This window comes from Prunus dulcis, chromosome 6, assembly GCF_902201215.1.
Source record: "Prunus dulcis chromosome 6, ALMONDv2, whole genome shotgun sequence".
Classification (NCBI taxonomy): Eukaryota; Viridiplantae; Streptophyta; class Magnoliopsida; order Rosales; family Rosaceae; genus Prunus; species Prunus dulcis.
The window spans coordinates 21,991,472-22,008,133 of record NC_047655.1 but is presented as its reverse complement, the minus strand read 5'-3'; the positions used below and the strand labels follow the sequence as shown (position 1 = coordinate 22,008,133).

At 36.0% G+C, this 16,662-nt stretch overlaps 2 protein-coding genes, 1 long non-coding RNA gene and 1 pseudogene across 6 annotated transcripts; 1 reads left to right on the top strand and 3 right to left on the bottom strand.

Moving 5' to 3' along the window:
- Positions 1 to 1,277: 1,277 nt before the first annotated feature.
- LOC117630847 lies at positions 1,278 to 1,753 on the bottom strand. The gene is made up of 3 exons (XR_004586262.1): positions 1,608 to 1,753; positions 1,418 to 1,453; positions 1,278 to 1,318 (listed from the first exon to the last, which is right to left on the bottom strand). It is a non-coding gene; the product is annotated as an uncharacterized LOC117630847 (long non-coding RNA).
- A 644-nt stretch (positions 1,754 to 2,397) lies between these two features.
- Positions 2,398 to 4,000, top strand: LOC117630468 (annotated as a pseudogene).
- Positions 4,001 to 4,260: 260 nt separating this feature from the next.
- On the bottom strand, positions 4,261 to 9,938 carry LOC117630846 (protein MRG1). 3 transcript variants are annotated; one of them, XM_034363653.1, is made up of 11 exons: positions 9,663 to 9,936; positions 8,750 to 8,803; positions 8,608 to 8,621; positions 7,690 to 7,835; positions 7,490 to 7,525; positions 7,350 to 7,390; positions 6,839 to 6,940; positions 6,597 to 6,676; positions 6,098 to 6,267; positions 5,232 to 5,316; positions 4,261 to 4,717 (listed from the first exon to the last, which is right to left on the bottom strand). In XM_034363653.1, exons 1-11 carry the CDS (start codon positions 9,798 to 9,800, stop codon positions 4,627 to 4,629), a joined length of 957 nt encoding a protein of 318 aa, XP_034219544.1. In that variant the 5' UTR covers positions 9,801 to 9,936; the 3' UTR covers positions 4,261 to 4,626. The 3 variants fall into 3 exon arrangements, with proteins under 3 accessions (XP_034219544.1, XP_034219546.1, XP_034219545.1); XM_034363655.1 differs by having other exon boundaries at positions 7,690 to 7,878; positions 9,663 to 9,924; XM_034363654.1 differs by lacking the exon at positions 6,839 to 6,940 and having other exon boundaries at positions 9,663 to 9,938.
- A 328-nt stretch (positions 9,939 to 10,266) lies between these two features.
- LOC117630844 lies at positions 10,267 to 14,419 on the bottom strand. Of its 2 annotated transcripts, XM_034363651.1 has the most exons (5): positions 14,250 to 14,419; positions 13,503 to 13,601; positions 12,464 to 12,832; positions 11,715 to 12,329; positions 10,267 to 11,557 (listed from the first exon to the last, which is right to left on the bottom strand). In XM_034363651.1, exons 1-5 carry the CDS (start codon positions 14,352 to 14,354, stop codon positions 10,925 to 10,927), a joined length of 1,821 nt encoding a protein of 606 aa, XP_034219542.1. In that variant the 5' UTR covers positions 14,355 to 14,419; the 3' UTR covers positions 10,267 to 10,924. The 2 variants fall into 2 exon arrangements, with proteins under 2 accessions (XP_034219542.1, XP_034219543.1); XM_034363652.1 differs by lacking the exon at positions 13,503 to 13,601.
- Between the last annotated feature and the right edge of the window lie 2,243 nt (positions 14,420 to 16,662).

Below are 16,662 nucleotides of genomic sequence, written 5' to 3'. Positions count from 1 at the left end.
CAAAATCAACAGCTTGGACTAAATTTCTCCCAAAAGTTGTCACCACCACAGAAAATGACTAAATTATGGATGAGAAATTTATTCATTCTACATAGATCGAATAATACTAGGAACAGCTTCCTTAAGCATTGCAAGAAGCGATTCCCTTGAAAAACAAAATTCACTTAATATGTAAAACAACTTTCAAGTTAAGGTCCTTTCTTGAGGATAATTGCGTTAGATTTTCAAAGAAAGCAATTATAGAAGTTGCAAGGACTATAAATGCCTAGCTATAGGTATCTTTCCCTTCTTCCTCAAACCTCAACCTTTACAAACCCAATCTTGTCCTGTCCCGCCAAAGCAAAGGCCCAGGAGACCTAACAGGATAGTAATGCTTCTGAGCCAGCAATGATTAAACTCAATGCAAGAGACATCAAAAGCACACATTTACAAGAATCAACTGGCCAGCCTCAGTTCTTATCAAACATAGCATGTCAAAATATTACAATGACAACCAGACAAGACCATAACATTTCTAATAACTGACACTTATTGGTGATCATACCAAAGAGTCGTAGTAAATGTTCAGCACCATATATTGTTGATGGAGAGACATCACCTACAACTGCAGAAACAGAATTCTTCAGCAATCAATATAATAATGAAACATTTAAAAGTGTCATTGAAAGGCTGGAAGAACCAAATACATTTCTGAAAGTCATTTAACTACGAAACCATCATCCTACATAATTGTCAGAAGAAGTTGCTTCTAACAGTTCATGTCTACCTTATCCTGCTGAAAAATGAATTCCCAATCATCAACAAGTTGCTTCCTTAGTGTTGGAGGAATTTGAATCTTGACAAGCTTTTCCAGGGACACAGTGTCCTTCTAACAATTATAGAACCCACAATTACTCCACCATCAAAGAAAGGTTAATAAGAAAACTTAAAAAGATCTAAAGAGTTCTGGAAGGAAGCATCTATCATTTGTGAGTAAACACACATGCAGCTTGGCACAGATAAATATCAAAATTTAGCAGGGATAGCTGCATTTCTGTGTTTCTTCTTTTCATTTTCTTTTTTTATTAGAAAGGCTCAAAGGACCAGCACTATAAGCATCTTAAAGCTTCAGAAAAGAAACACTGAGTATCAATTTTATGCGCACAAGCCTATCACACACAGAAAAATGGAAGTAAGGAGTAAAGATGGCAAGTGAGAACAACACATCTGACAGCTATCCAGAAAATGGGAAAAAAAAAGAAGCGAAGTGGTATATTTAATCCTAATAAATGCCACACCTCAGGGCCTAAGTCATTCTTCCGCTTCTTCCCCTTTGTCACTGCAATAAATTTAATATTAACTCTTTAAGAGACGCAGGTAATTTGTTTTACAACATATGTTTTTCAAGAAAAAAAATATTAAAGAAAGTAAATTGTACCATTGTTCTTGTGGTCTTCTTTCTCTGCTTTTGCATCTACAAAAATTCAACACACAGTAATTAGTATCAACAGAAAACAAAACAAAAACAAAAATCATTGATAACAAACAAAGGATGATAGGCAGTGAGAAAACAGCTATTGGAGCCTTTGCGGCACTAAAATTAAAGGAAAAAAATGAGCAAAGCTAACCAGAAGAACTTTTCGGCTTTGTTTGAGCTGAGCGTCCTGATTTTGTATTCTTGTCCACACCTTGTTTCTTGTCAAGAGCTTGCTGCTTCATGATATTATCTTCAGTATTTTTCAACAGGCAATCCCCACCTACCCATTCGTCCCAACTGTTGGCAAGATGTCCAAGCCATGTAATGATTTCTGTAAAAAGAGTGCAAAAATGGCTATAACATAAAACTTCTGTTGTCACATTCAAATGGTCATCCGATATGGGCAGCCAATTCTTTGGTCAAAAATTCCTAAAACTAATAACTGTTCTATTTGTCAGGCACGGCTTCTCCTTCTGCTAAAAAAGTTGCAATACCCTTTGCATGCATGCATTCTAGAAGCAGAGGCCTGACAGAAAGTATATAGACTGCCAAATTATGAGGGGCTGACCAACTTTCTCTCAGTGAGTCCTTGTAAAGGTGAAGGTACATGACGTGTGTGATGAGGCTAGGCAATCAACTTGAGCACCCACCAAGAAATATTATAGTAAAAAACATTGATTTTGGTCATGTCTCCACAAATCTCCCAAATGCCTTGTCATGATCCAATTGGAATTTTGAATTGTGGATCAATAAGGTTTGGTTGGGTTGTCTGTCTCTGCCTCACATTTTTTTAAATATGTTTATTTGTTTGTTTTTACTTGCAGCCTCCACAGCCTTGGACTACATTTTTGTAACCTTTTCTGACTGAATGCAGAGCACCTCTCTGATATAGTACTCTTTGAATTCATTAAAAAACTATGGCTGAGGGTCAATTGGTCATGGAGCTTGAGACGAGTATAAAACCCCCAAAGAGCAATACACCAGCTTCACCATTCTAATGATTCTTAATTATTACTCTCTTCTTGCCTTGCTCATTTTGTTCATTGCTTACCAATTGATATCTGTAACAAATGGAGGGAAGAAAGGCATTTGGTTGGGCAGCCAGAGACACTTCTGGAATTCTTTCTCCCTATTCATTCAATCTCAGGTCTCTCTCTCTCTCTCTCTCTCTCTCTCTCTCTCTAGGTGGTGGTGGTAGGTAGGTAATGAACCAGTTTCTAAATGTCCCCATGAACATGCAGGAAAACAGGTTCAGAAGATGTAGTGTTGAAGGTTTTGTACTGTGGAGTGGACCACACAGATCTTCATCAGATGAGAAATGAGATTCACAATACCAATTACCCTTTGGTTCCTGGGTGAGCATATTTTGGCATTATATATAAAGCACACAAATCAGGCGGCTTCATTTCATGCATGCTGCATATTACCAAAAGAAGCTTATGTTTAGGGTTTCCTTGTAGATCAATAGTGCTGTTAAACCTGTTATGCTTGAATTTGAAGGTATGAAGTGGTGGAGTTGGGTTCAGAGGTAAAGAAATTTAGAGTTGGGGACTTGGTGGGAGTTGGGGGTATAGTTGGGCCCTGTGGAGAATGCCTGTCTTGCCAATCCAACATGGAGCAATATTGCCACAACAAAATCGTCACTTACAATGATACCAACAAAGATGGAAGTCCCACGAGGGGAGGCTTCTCCTCTGCCATGGTTTTCATCAAAGGTAACCGAAAAAACAAGAAAATAAATCTATCCATGTTGCCTACGTTTTGAGTTACCCTGAAAAAATTAGAGTGAACGTAGGTTTGTGGTTCGAATACCCGAGAAGCTAGCACTGGATCAGGCAGCTCCATTGTTGTGTGCTGGGGTAACAGCTTACAGTCCACTGAAGCAATTCATGGGTTCTAATAAGGTTCTCAAGGCAGGGATATTGGGTTTAGGAGGAGTTGGTCATCTGGGTGTGGTAATTGCAAAGGCAATGGGTCACCATGTGACTGTGATAAGTTCTTCCGATAAAAAGAGGGAAGAGGCTTCGGAAATTTTAGGTGCAGATGCTTTTCTGGTGAGCTCCAATGCAGCTGAGATGGAGGGAGCTGCTAATAGCCTTGACTATATTCTTGACACCGTGCCAGCTTTGCACCCGCTGCGATTGTACCTTTCGGTGCTCAAGGTTGATGGGAAACTCATAATAGTTGCTGCTGTGCCTAAGCCTCTGCAGTTTGATGCAGTTGACATAATTCTAGGTACATCCTCTGCTACCATTTCTATTACATTTTTCCATTGAAATGAGTGAGGTTAGAAAATAGAATACAGTGATTTAAATTTTGTGTTGTTATACAGGGAAGAGGACCATTACCGGGAGCTTCATCGGCAGCATGGAAGAAACTCGGGAAATATTGGAGTTTTGGGCAGACAAGGGTTTGAAATCTTTCATAGACTGTAAAAATGGATTATCTTAACGAGGCATTTGAGAGAATGGAAAGGAATGATGTGAGGTTTAGGGTTTAGGGTTTAGGTTTGTCCTGGATGTAGCTAGCAGTAACCTGGAATGATCAAAGACAATTCTGTCTGTCAATTCACGAATAAACTTGTGCTTTGATTCTTATTGTGGATCAGCACGCCATGGCCGATCGATTGGCCACGGCCAGTGCAATTTTGCAGTTTGTAGGCGTTGCAGCCGTCCTCCATTCCACAGTTCTATATGTGTTTGTATCTATCCCACCCTTGATTTTTATCAAGACTGGTTGAAGAAGATTAAATTTTCATGATTGACCAAACTGAGGATTTTCTATAGATATGATAAGGGTCATAATAAATGTCAACTTTGTGGATGCCTAAATTAAAATTCCAACCACAATTTTTGTTTCTTTAACCAGAGTTTTTACAAATGCACATCATAAACACAACTATTGCTTGCCAGGGTTTACAAGAATGACTTGTGGTATTCAAGCAAGAAATTCTCTTCACAGAGCAACAAGTCCAAAAAAAAAAAGGACAAAAAAAGAATGAATTAATGCTAATGTTACAACAACAAACTGGATGTTCCATGTTTGTGGATTGTCTTGGTGGATGAATCCATAACATGCCAACTAGGTCATGAATCTCTGCACTGCCTTTGCCATCCATCCAAAGATGGCAAGTATGAGAGAGCAGAAGTTAGAGCAGTTTCTGTGGCAATTCAGTCATGTTTCCCCTTGCCTTTCCCTTCAACACTTTTTGAGCCATCATAAGCAGGAAGGAAGAATGTACTGTGATTTTTCTGCAGAAACCTGCATGACCATGAAATATTACTTCTTGTGAAAAAGTGCACCCAGCATATGTTTACAGTATGCTGCATTGAATTGGAAGAACACAGAAATAAATAAATGACAAAGTGGAAATGTAAATTCTAGTACATCATAACTACTCGAAAGGTAAAACAAGTGTTCCCATCCCAAAAGTTCAGAGAGAGAGAGAGAGAGAGAGAGAGGGAGAGAGAGAGAGAGCGGGGTTGTGTTGTGTGTGTGTAGCAGATTGCCTTTTCCCCTTCATGTTTCCCATAAAGCACACAGTAACTGCTTTTAAAAGATTTAGATCCTCTAGTAGAATTCACCGTATAAATATACAATCACATATAAAAAATGATTGGGAAATGCACAACTAATTTTTCAGTTCAAAGGAATAGTCAAGAAGAAGCTAAATGTGACGACGGTGATGATGCATAAGTTTTCATCTAACCTTACTGAAACCAAAATTGAGAAAACGGAAATATCTCCAAATAAAGTAAAAGGTTTGAATGCGTACTTGAGAAAATCAAGTAATTTCTGCTGTAAGCGGGTCTGTGTTTCCTCCTCAATGTTGACATAAGCCAATAGCTCTGGTAACTTTACTGCAAACACCAGAAAGTTATCATGATTGCATTCAAATTCTAAAATATGACAACTTTCATTACAAAACATATTTTACTTTGAAAGAAATGATTTGCACAAATCATCTCATGATACGGTAATCAAATCAGAAGAGACTTTCTTATACAAACCACGAGATTCAGTGAGTTCTAAATGCAGAGGGGACACGTTAGGATTTCAAAATCAACGGCTTGGACTAAATTTCTCCCAAAAATTGTCACCACCACAGAAAATGACTAAATTATGGATGAGAAATTTATTCATTCTACACAGATTTAATAATACTAGGAGAAGCGTCCTTGGGCTTTGCAAGAAGCGTCCTTGATCATTGCAAGAAGCGATTCCCTTGAAAAACAAAATTCACTTAATATGTAAAACAACTTTCAAGTTAAGGTCCTCTCTTGAGGATAATTGTGTTGGATTTTCAAAGAAAGCAATTATAGAAGTTGCAAGGACTATAAATGCCTAGCTATAGGTATCTTCCCCTTCTTCCTCAAACCTTAACCTTTGCAAACCCAAGCTTGTCCTGTCCCACCAAAGCAAAGGGGCCCAGGAGACCTAACAGGATAGTAATGCTTCTGAGCCAGCAATGATTAAATTCAATGCAAGAGACATCAAAAGCACACATTTACAAGAATCAACTGGCCAGCCTCAGTTCTTATCAAACATAGCATGTCAAAAATATTACAATGACAACCAGACAAGACAAACAATCATGAGTCCATAACATTTCTAATAACTGACACTTATTGGTGATCATACCAAAGAGTCGTAGTAAATGTTCGGCACCATATATTGTTGATGGAGAGACATCACCTACAACTGTTTCTTGATATTGTTTGCGCTCCTTTTTGTATAAGAGCATCACTGGCAATGCTTTGTCAAAGTAACATCGTATTCCTTTCAGGACTTCACCTACTGGATCAGTCACCCTGTATTCAAGAGAGCATAGTCCATGCCAATCATCACCATGTACATTAAAACTCAAAAATTACATCTTACATTATACACACAAGCTGCAAGATTACAGTACCTAAAAAAGAAAAAAAATTGAATGGGGCCTACTTATATAGAGTTAGTTAAATCATCGGACATCATATGTCAAAATACATTAATGAATCCATAGGGCAGCATACTTATATATGTCAGAACTAAATAATAGAAACAGCAATTCAAATAACAAGCACAGGAAAGAAAAAGAGCAAAAGCTAATACAAGGATAGAAAATCAACTTCTGTCCAATAGGCTTAGCTAAACTTACTTGCCATCCTTCTTTGTCCTGTAGTCGAGGTACTTCTGCAAAATGTCATCTACAGTTGGAGAACGAGGAAGTTTAACAAGCTGCAGAAACAGAATTCTTCAGCAATCAATATAATAATGAAACATTTAAAAGTATCATTGAAAGGCTGGAAGAACCAAATACATTTCTGAAAGTCATTTAACTACGAAACCATCATCCTACATAATTGTCAGAAGAAGTTGCTTCTAACAGTTCATGTCTACCTTATCCTGCTGAAAAATGAATTCCCAATCATCAACAAGTTGCTTCCTTAGTGTTGGAGGAATTTGAATCTTGACAAGCTTTTCCAGGGACACAGTGTCCTTCTAACAATTATAGAACCCACAATTACTCCACCATCAAAGAAAGGTTATAAGAAAACTTAAAAAGATCTAAAGAGTTCTGGAAGGAAGCATCTATCATTTGTGAGTAAACACACATGCAGCTTGGCACAGACAAATATCCAAATTTGGCAGGGATAGCTGCATTATTTCTGTGTTTCTTCTTTTCATTTTCATTTTTATTAGAAAGGCTCAAAGGACCAGCACGATAAGCATCTTAAAGCTTCAGAAAAGAAACAGTGAGTATCAATTTAATGCGCACAAGCCTATCACACACAGAAAAATGGAAGTAAGGAGTAAAGATGGCAAGTGAGAACAACACATCTGACAGCTATCTAGAAAATGGGGGTAAAAAAAAGCGAAGTAGTATATTTAATCCTAATAAATGCCACACCTCAGCGCCTAAGTCATTCTTCCTCTTCTTCCCCTTTGTCACTGCAATAAATTTAATATTAATTCTTTAAGAGACGCAGGTAATTTCTTTTACAACATATGTTTTTCAAGAAAAAAAATATTAAAGAAAGTAAATCGTACCATTGTTCTTGTGGTCTTCTTTCTCTGCTTTTGCATCTACAAAAATTCAACACACAGTAATTAGTATCAACAGAAAACACAACAGAAACAAAAATCATTGATAACAAATAAGGATGTACAAAGGATGATAGGCAGTGAGAAAACTGCTATTGGAGCCTTTGCGGCACTAAAACTAAAGAAAAAAAATGTGCAACGCTAACCAGAAGAACTTTTTGGCTTTGTTTGAGCTGAGCGTCCTGATTTTGTATTCTTGTCCACACCTTGTTTCTTGTCAAGAGCTTGCTGCTTCATGATATTATCTTCAGTATTTTTCAACAGGCGATCCCCACCTACCCATTCGTCCCAACTGTTGGCAAGATGTCCAAGCCATAGTAATGATTTCTGTATCCCTTTTTGAAAAGGGCATAATTATTAACGAAAGAAAACATTTCGAGTAAAGATTATACAACTCTAAGGTAGTCTTTTCAGACAACACAAATGAGATGTGCATTTTTTTGAGGGATTAGTTTGTAAATTAAAACAGGGTGATGCATGCATGATCTTTGGGCTTAGAAAGCTTGAATAAAACATCAGTTTTCAAAAGACACCAGAAAATCGGTTTCATATATCTATTTTTACCACTTATTATCAAATGATAAAAAATAAAAAAAAAGATAACACCATTCCTACTTTTATTATTATTCTCTTTATTCCGTTCATTGGAATCCCATGCTACACCATAAGAGGTAGTTTTCTTTTATCCATAAACACCCTCAACCTGGTAAAGGAATCCTAGAATTTATGTACAACAATAAAAAGACTTTACTAACTGAACCAGTTAGAACCTTCTATTTCTGTTGTTATTTCCATGATCTAAAATTGTAGCTCGCTTAGCTTTGGAAGTCAGAACATCATATTTGTGGAGATAAGAGAAGCATTGCGGAGGAATGTTTTAAATATAAGTTTTATTTTTCTTGAATGAAACTAGATCCAAAATACAGCACAGTACAACTAGAACTTGGGAAACATTGGAGGTAGCTCTGAGTTGCATTCTTTACCTCATTCACTTCACATTCTAAAATTGGAAAATTTAATAATGTAGATAGAGATAGAATAGAAGTTATAGAAGGCATACTCACTTTTTATTCCAACCCTGCAAAACACCAAACCGTACAAATGTTAATATCATAACCAGAAACTACTTTGCTTACCTACATGTTGTCACCATAATATGCGTTATTATTCAAGAATCTGTATGGGGAGAGGTGTTATTCTACTTACGAGGTAGTGAACAAAGTATCTCCATTCATTTTTCCTCAGCTCTGCCTTTTGAACCTGAAATGTGAAAAGTTAAAGTTGTTTAGATTATAACTACAGAAACACAAAAAGAGTAAAGAAGTCAAGGAATATAGCTGAATTTGGAGCAGATTTAGTATTGGTAATTCACTTTTGCGAAAGGTTAAAGCTAGTTCCCTGTATATATACATACTACACAGATGGCCCATTGCATCTTTCAGAACGAAATCACCAACTACGCTGGTTATGCCGTAGTGCTAGAGAGAGCTGGACTAATAAAAGGTTAAAATTATCTAAAAGGATATGTGAATTATGCCCTTCTGGTGAAAAGGTAAAATCATAATTACTACCTGAGCTAGATTGGAGTTATATATAGTTTTTTAATTTTATAATTTTTGAGGAAGTAGACTGAAGCGTGCAATATGTGCAAGAGTAGTAAATTGGTCCAAATGAATAATTCAACATGAAGAGAACCTGCAATTGATGCAAATAAAGGAAAACTCCTGCATCAATTTCTTTAGAACAAGATTTAAACCATTTCTTTGTGAACTATTTCTTAATTGCATGTTGGAATTCCAAATCAATATTGAACAAACTAATCAAAATCAACAACTGCCTTGGAAAATAAATAGCTATCTAGACCTTTATTTCTTTTCTTTTCTTTTTCTTTCCTTTTTTGGGTAGAAAAGAAATACCTAAAAGGAGCCAATTGCACACAAAGACTAAGGATTACAACCCAAAAACCCTAGACACAAATTCAAAACCATTCCGTCGAAGCTTAATAAAATTCAAGAAGTAAAACAAAACAAGAAATAGAGAATTCGGAAAACTAGGGCACAGAGATTAAAGAAATGGAGGTCAGGGAATGAGAAACGAAAGGAGGGTTCGTTGGACTTGCCTTGGCTTCGTAGATGCGAGGGCCATGGTAGGCAAGGATCTTCTCACCCTCGGAGTAGAGGCTGGAATTGGAGGGAGGAGCGTCGCCGCTAGAGGTGTCGCCGTCGGTGGGCGAGTCATCTCTGGACGAGTTCGCCATTTTCGCGGAGTAACAGCTCCAGCAGCTCCTTCAGTTTGAGAACTCGAGAGGAGAGCACAGAAAGCGCGGTCACTCTGTTGAGCTTGAGAGTGACCCGTCGCGCAGAGTGGGTGTTTAAATTAAAGTACAAGATGAGATGGGATCTGATTTGTCACTCTAATAAAAATCCCCCCTCCCCCATTTTATCTGTTTTTTTTTTTTAAAGGTTATTATTGTGTTTATTTTTATTTTATTTTTTGCCAAACAAGGTTATTATTGTTTCAGTACAGTACAGTAAATAAGTTTTTTTTTCTTCCAAAAAATATAAACCAGCATTTCCATAATTAAAAAAATAAAAAATAAAAAAATAAAAAATGTCATTCTCAGTACACTACACGAATGCTAATACTCGAATTCATGACCTTTTCGGGAGGATAAATTGTTTCAAACCATTCCACTAGTAGGTCTTTTACAAATTCTTTTTATACCTTTAATCAACAGATGAGAGGAAATTCAACTTAGGACCTCTTGGTTAGTGAGTTACAATTTGTTGCATGAGTGTACATCTCATGGAATGACAATTTGCCTATGAGGATCTAGTACAACATATTAAGACATAAAATCTTTAAAACGAGGAGGAAAACAAAACCAATTAAGAAAAATAAAAGAAAATTAATAGATCTTACAGATTTTTAACTACAAAGAGTTTGTTTTTGTGGAAAGATAATTGGGTGTTACTATCATACTATCACATGGTGTTATTAATCCATGTGTTATATGGATAGACAACGTGAATGATATGCCATGAATACAAGGTATAACATTACTAAATAAATACACATGTTATAATATGAGTGTATTAGTAATACAAGGGTCTGACCGTAAGAATAAGAAAATGAAAAACATGGCAGATGACTCGACCCTAGGATCCCCCAATACCGAGAATACTGACTAACCTTGAACTTACGATGAAATTTGTTGACTTTAAAAGAAATTCAGCAAACATTTGCTAATGACGTAAACATTGCATTGCTGGTGCATAAATCAGCAACATCCGTCAGAAAATACATCCATAATCAGTGCAAGATGAGTTAAAAATCATTCAGCAAATTTACTTGTTCAAATACAATTCCACAATATACAATTCATTTCTTAGATGATTCATCAATGAGTTGCTTAACAAATTCCAATTTCTCTTCATTATCTAAGGTAAGGAAGAGTTTAGCATAAAAAGGATTAGCCACAAGCAGTCTTAATGCTTTAACTCGATCCGTAACAGAAAGCCCCATAGGTTTAACCTCACGGTACAGCTCACCTGCTTCGTTACCTTTGGGTTGCAGTGATTCACGTAGGACTCGCGTTTGCTCATTTGAAGCTTTTATCATTTCCACGAATGATACAGGAACTTCGTCTAACGCAACACTTAAACCTCCATGTTGTCTTCGATTTCGTGGTGAGGAATAAGACTGATCTGTTTGTTTGTTTGTTGAGATTTGGTCAACAGGCCTTGAATAAGCGTCTTCCTCTGTTCCAACGTCAGTTGATTCCTCATCACAGTTAATATCTTCATCACAGTTAATCTCCGCTTCACAGTTAATATCGTCATCACAGTTAATATCGTCATCACAGTTAATCTCCTCATTATAGTTCATCACCTCAACTCTTTCAACCGGAGTTTGGTATGGTTTTACAGTTGCAGTGCCAACTCCAAATATATCAACAAGTCTATCATAAAGTGGAAAATATTTGTCCCTCCACCCATCTGCCTCTTTGTGATCCTGCAGGTTCAGTAAACAAACGTTAGTATAATTTATGCTACAATTATGAGATTACAAGTAACACATATGTATAAGTTGACACTTCATTGAACAACAAAAAATCAAAAGTAACATATATTAGGCTTATTAGCCTAGGATAGAGTTAATACTATCATACCTGCACATAAGATTTCCATGACTCTTCACTGTCAACCTCCAAACATTTCTTCAAATCATTCCACCCAAACCCACTTCTGTTGATCATGTCATATATTATACGGTATTGCTTCTTCAATTTTTTCATTTTTGACTCAACATGTGGGTTAGCTTTCAGTTCTGATGCTGGACATAAATTGCATAAAGCTTTTTCTATTAGAGTCAATGTACCAGATTTGAAAGTACCATTTTCACGATAACCCTTTGCAACTAGATCCTCTAGGATCCCTAAAAGTGCATCCTCCTCCTCTTTGGTCCATACACGTCTGCTGCCTTTTCTATTTGTCTCATGGATTTCACTACTACCTCCAGTATCATCTTGCCTTTTCCTCTTTTCTAGTGGGGAATGCAATTGATCCGTTTGCTTGGTGGTTGAGTTTTGGTCAACTGATCTTGGACAAGTGTCTTCCTCTATCCCAAATTCAGTTGCATTAACCTCATCACAGCTTATCTCTTCAATTTTCTCAGCTGGAGTTTGGGATGTTTTTACATTTGCGTGGTCCACCTTAAATATTCTAACAAGTCTATCATAGAGTGGAAAATGTTTGCCCCTCCACCCATATGCTTCCTTGTGATGCTAAAAGTTCAATCAACAAACGTTAGTGCTTATGGTACAAATGTAATATCACAGGTAAAACATACGTTATAAACTGACACTTCATTTATCAACAATTCAAAAAGGATCATACTATGGAGTCAATATTATCATACCTGAAGATATGCTTTCCATGTCTCTTCACTGTCAACCTTCACACATTTCCTCACATCATTCCACCCAAATCTGGTTTTGTTGACCATGTCATATACTATACTGAATTGCTTCTTCAACTTTTTAATTTTTGACTCGATGTGTGGGTTAGCTTTCAGTCCCGATCCTGGACACAAAACTCTCAAGGAATTTTCTATTACAATCAATGTACCAGCTCTGAAAGTACGATTAGCACGATGGCCCTTTGCAACCAGCTCCTCTAGGATGTCTAAAAGTGCATCCTCCTCCTCTTTAGTCCATACACGTCTACTCCCTTTTCTATTACTCTCATTGACTTGACTACTACTTCCAGTATCCATTCCTAAAGGGTCCTGGTGAAAAATATCCAACCATTTTAACCATAACAATCACTAATAATAATACAAAACTGTATCATTTCATATTCATTTAGAATCTGAATGCTGCATTCTTTAGTTTAAGCACATGGCCTCAAACATTATTCTTATTTCTTGGTCTAACTGCTAAAGAATGCTAGCAAAATTTGAGAAAGGAATAGGCAGAGAGTGAAATAATTAGGTCCGTTTTAATTTTTTTCCAATTTGATGACATAGAATCCTAACCCATCATTAGCTTCCTTTGTATTTTATTTTGTATAATGTCCCAGGTAGAGGTTCCATATAAAGAAAAAGAAAGAGATTATTGACGTGCACCGAAGTCAACTGATAAAACATACATAAATATGGTAAAATGTCAAAACACAATTAAAATTTCAAATACACATTTTTATTTAACTACCCCTATTTGCCATCCAACTCAAAAAGCATTTGGGCTACATGTGAAGAACCAAAGGATTCAACAATCAATATAGTATTGAAACACTAAAATGTGTCTCTGAAAGGTTGGAGGTACTTTGATCATGGGAAACATGTGAAGAACCAAATAGATTCTTGAAAGACATATTTAATTTAACCGTGAAACCATCATTCTTTATAATTGTTAAATGACAACCAAGAGAAGTTGCTTCTAACAGTTCATATGTACCTTATCCTGCTGATAAACAAATTCCGGATCATCAACAACTTGCTTCCTTAGTATTGAGGGAATTTGACTCATGACAAGATTTTCCAAGGAGACAGTGTCCTAACAATTATAGAACCCAGAAATAGCCCATCAAAGAAATGGCAGTAAAGAAAACATAAATAAGACCCAAGGAGAATATGAAACAGTTCTCAAAGAAAGCATTTTTCATCTGTGAGTAGAAGAAACATATGCAGCTTTGCATAGACAGAGAATAATTGAATGTAGAAAATAACATGATCAATGTGTATAAATGCAATAAAAGAAAAAGTAAATCCAGATACTGGAAAAAGAAAAAGTAAATCCAGATACTGGAAAAAGAAAAAGAAAAAAGTGGAAAAAAAGAGTTGTGAAAGGTTATAGTTGTTTTACATGAAAATTATAGCAGAAAAAAGAGAGAGTAAAGTCAGCTACTTGAGACGAAGCATAATTTAATCTCAACATACAGAAAACCAGAAATTGATGCAAAGAAAAAACATTCGTATTAAATTTCCAGCATAAGGTTTAAAGCATTTCTAGGTGAACAAAATTTCATGATTGCAATAGGCATTGGACAAACTAATCGATCAATCTTGATAATACTACAGCTCTAGCAAACTTTAATAAAATTGCAGAGCTAAATAAATAAATAAATAAAAAAGAATTCGGAAAAGTGGGGTAGTTAGATTAGAGAAGATGGAGGTTGGGGAAGAGAAAGGAAAAGTGGCTTGCCTTGGCGTCGTACGCAAGGATCATATGTCCCTCCGAGTAGACGCTGGAATTTAACGGCGGCGCGTGGCCATTGGTCGCGGAGTCGTCCGTCGACGAGTTCCCCATTTTTGCAGACCCAACAGTCAACCGCGGGAGAACAAAAATGCTGATCCGACTTGTTAGTCTAATAATTCCACTTCTCTTTTCGGGGGAGCTTTGTAAATTATTATTTTTTTTTTTACTTTTTCGGTTTTAGGAGACGATTTTCACGTCAATATTTTATCCATTTGTTATTTTTCCTAACAAAAGAAAAATTAAATTATAAAACATAGAGAGTGCGTGCGGGTGCGTTAGGTCAGCTGGAGATTGTGTGTATCTCTTTCTACATGAGTTTGAATTTGATTCTCTTGTTACATAACGCATAATATTTTAGATTATTTTTTTGTATAAAAAATATAAAGAAAATTACAAAAAATTCAAATCGAAGTGTGTTTATCACTACCGTGCACTTTCATATACAATAAAGACATTCCATTGAAGAAAGCTTCATATCTACATATATAATATTATAATATTATAATATACATATAAATATATATAGGGACTTTCTCTATTGCGAAGTCCAAGTGTGCAGAGTGGATGCAAACTTCTATTTGTGACCATTAGATACCTTGTACGCTCTAGATTTAAAATATCATTGAAAAGAGTTTCAGTCTTTTGGTAAGAGCCAAAATTTCTTACACCTCCAATCTACTAACCTCTGTTTCCTTCTTCCAACACAACACATTATCTTCCTGTGCTTTCATTTCTGTGCATGCACCTCCAATCTACTAATCTCTCTCTGTTTCTTTCTTCCACCACAAGGCCTTCTCTTCCCTATGCCTTCATCCGATGCTTTCATCAATTGCTATTTGTGACTCTGTATATGCAATACGTCATTTCCCTTCTTCCCTGCGTTGATTTTCTATTTCTTTTTATAGGGATATCCTCGCTGATTTGGGTTTGGGTTTTACTTGGTCTTCGTATGAACTTGGCTCACTTTTGTTTTGTTTTGAGTTTGGTGAGGTGTTGTACTGCTGGGTGGGATTTTTTTATATGACCTTGGCTGATCTGTTGTTTAATTATACTCTGTATTTACCTGATGCTTACAATTACTAACTATATTTCATTTGGAGATGGGGATATTGAAGCTAACTATGATCTCCTGATATGATTTGAGAGTCATGCCTTCTTCGGATGATTTGCAAAGTTTGTATACAGGATATCTTCAAAAGTTTAGAAAAAATATAAACAGATAAATGATTGAAATAGATAGTCATAAGAAAATCTTTTTAGTAAACAATCCCATACCATAAGAAAATCATAAAACTTTGTATAAGAAAAATGGAAAATGCCCATATATCATAAAGCAAAAAAAAAAAGAAATAAAAAAGAAGAAGAAATAAAAATATTCTAACATGGAGGAGCAGCTATGATATTGCCAGGGATGAGAGCACACGGTAGAAAAGGTGTTAAAAAGAAGAAATAAAATATTATAACCTAGAGGAGCAGCTGTGATATTGCCATGGATGAAAGCACAGGGAAGAGAAGGTGTTGTGTTGGAAGAAGGAAACAGAGGTTAGTAGATTGGAGGTGTAAGCGCGAGAATTTTGGCTTTTACCAAAAGACTGAAACCCTTCTCAATGATGTTTTAAATCTAGAGCGTACAAGGCATCTAATGGTCACAAATAGAAATTCGTATCCACTCCGCACATTTGGACTTCGCAATAGAAAAAGTCCCCATATATATATATATATATATATATTTGTGACCATTAGATGACTTGTACGCTCTAGATTTAAAACATCATTGAAAAGGATGGGACTTTTTTATTTGACCTTGGCTGATCTGTTGTTTAATTATACTCTGTATTTACCTGAGGTTTACAATTACTAACTATATTTCATTTGCATATGGGGATATCGAAGCTAACTATGATCTCTTGATATGATTCGGAGAGTCATGCCTTCTTCGGATGATTTGCAAAGTTTGTATATAGGATATCTTCAAACGTTTACGAAAAATATAAACAGATAAATGATTGAAATAGATGGTCCCAAGACTCCATTACAAGACAAAGGAATTGAAGCTGCAACAATAATTGACGTTGTGGGTACAAGTACAAAATTTCAGCTTCATACAAAATTATAGCTTGAACAATAAAGAACTAATCCAGCCACAACTACATTCAAAGTTCAATTTCCACGACTATTACTTCACAGAACGATTATTGATATTGGGTGAAATATTTTCTGCATCCTTGCACAAAGAGGACCTGCATAAGAAATAAGAAATTATATATTTAAGGTAAAATAATCGAATAAATCGAAATAAAAAATTCAAATTAGTTTCTTACTAATTAATGTGAGTTGAACAAGTTCTTCTGTCATGTCC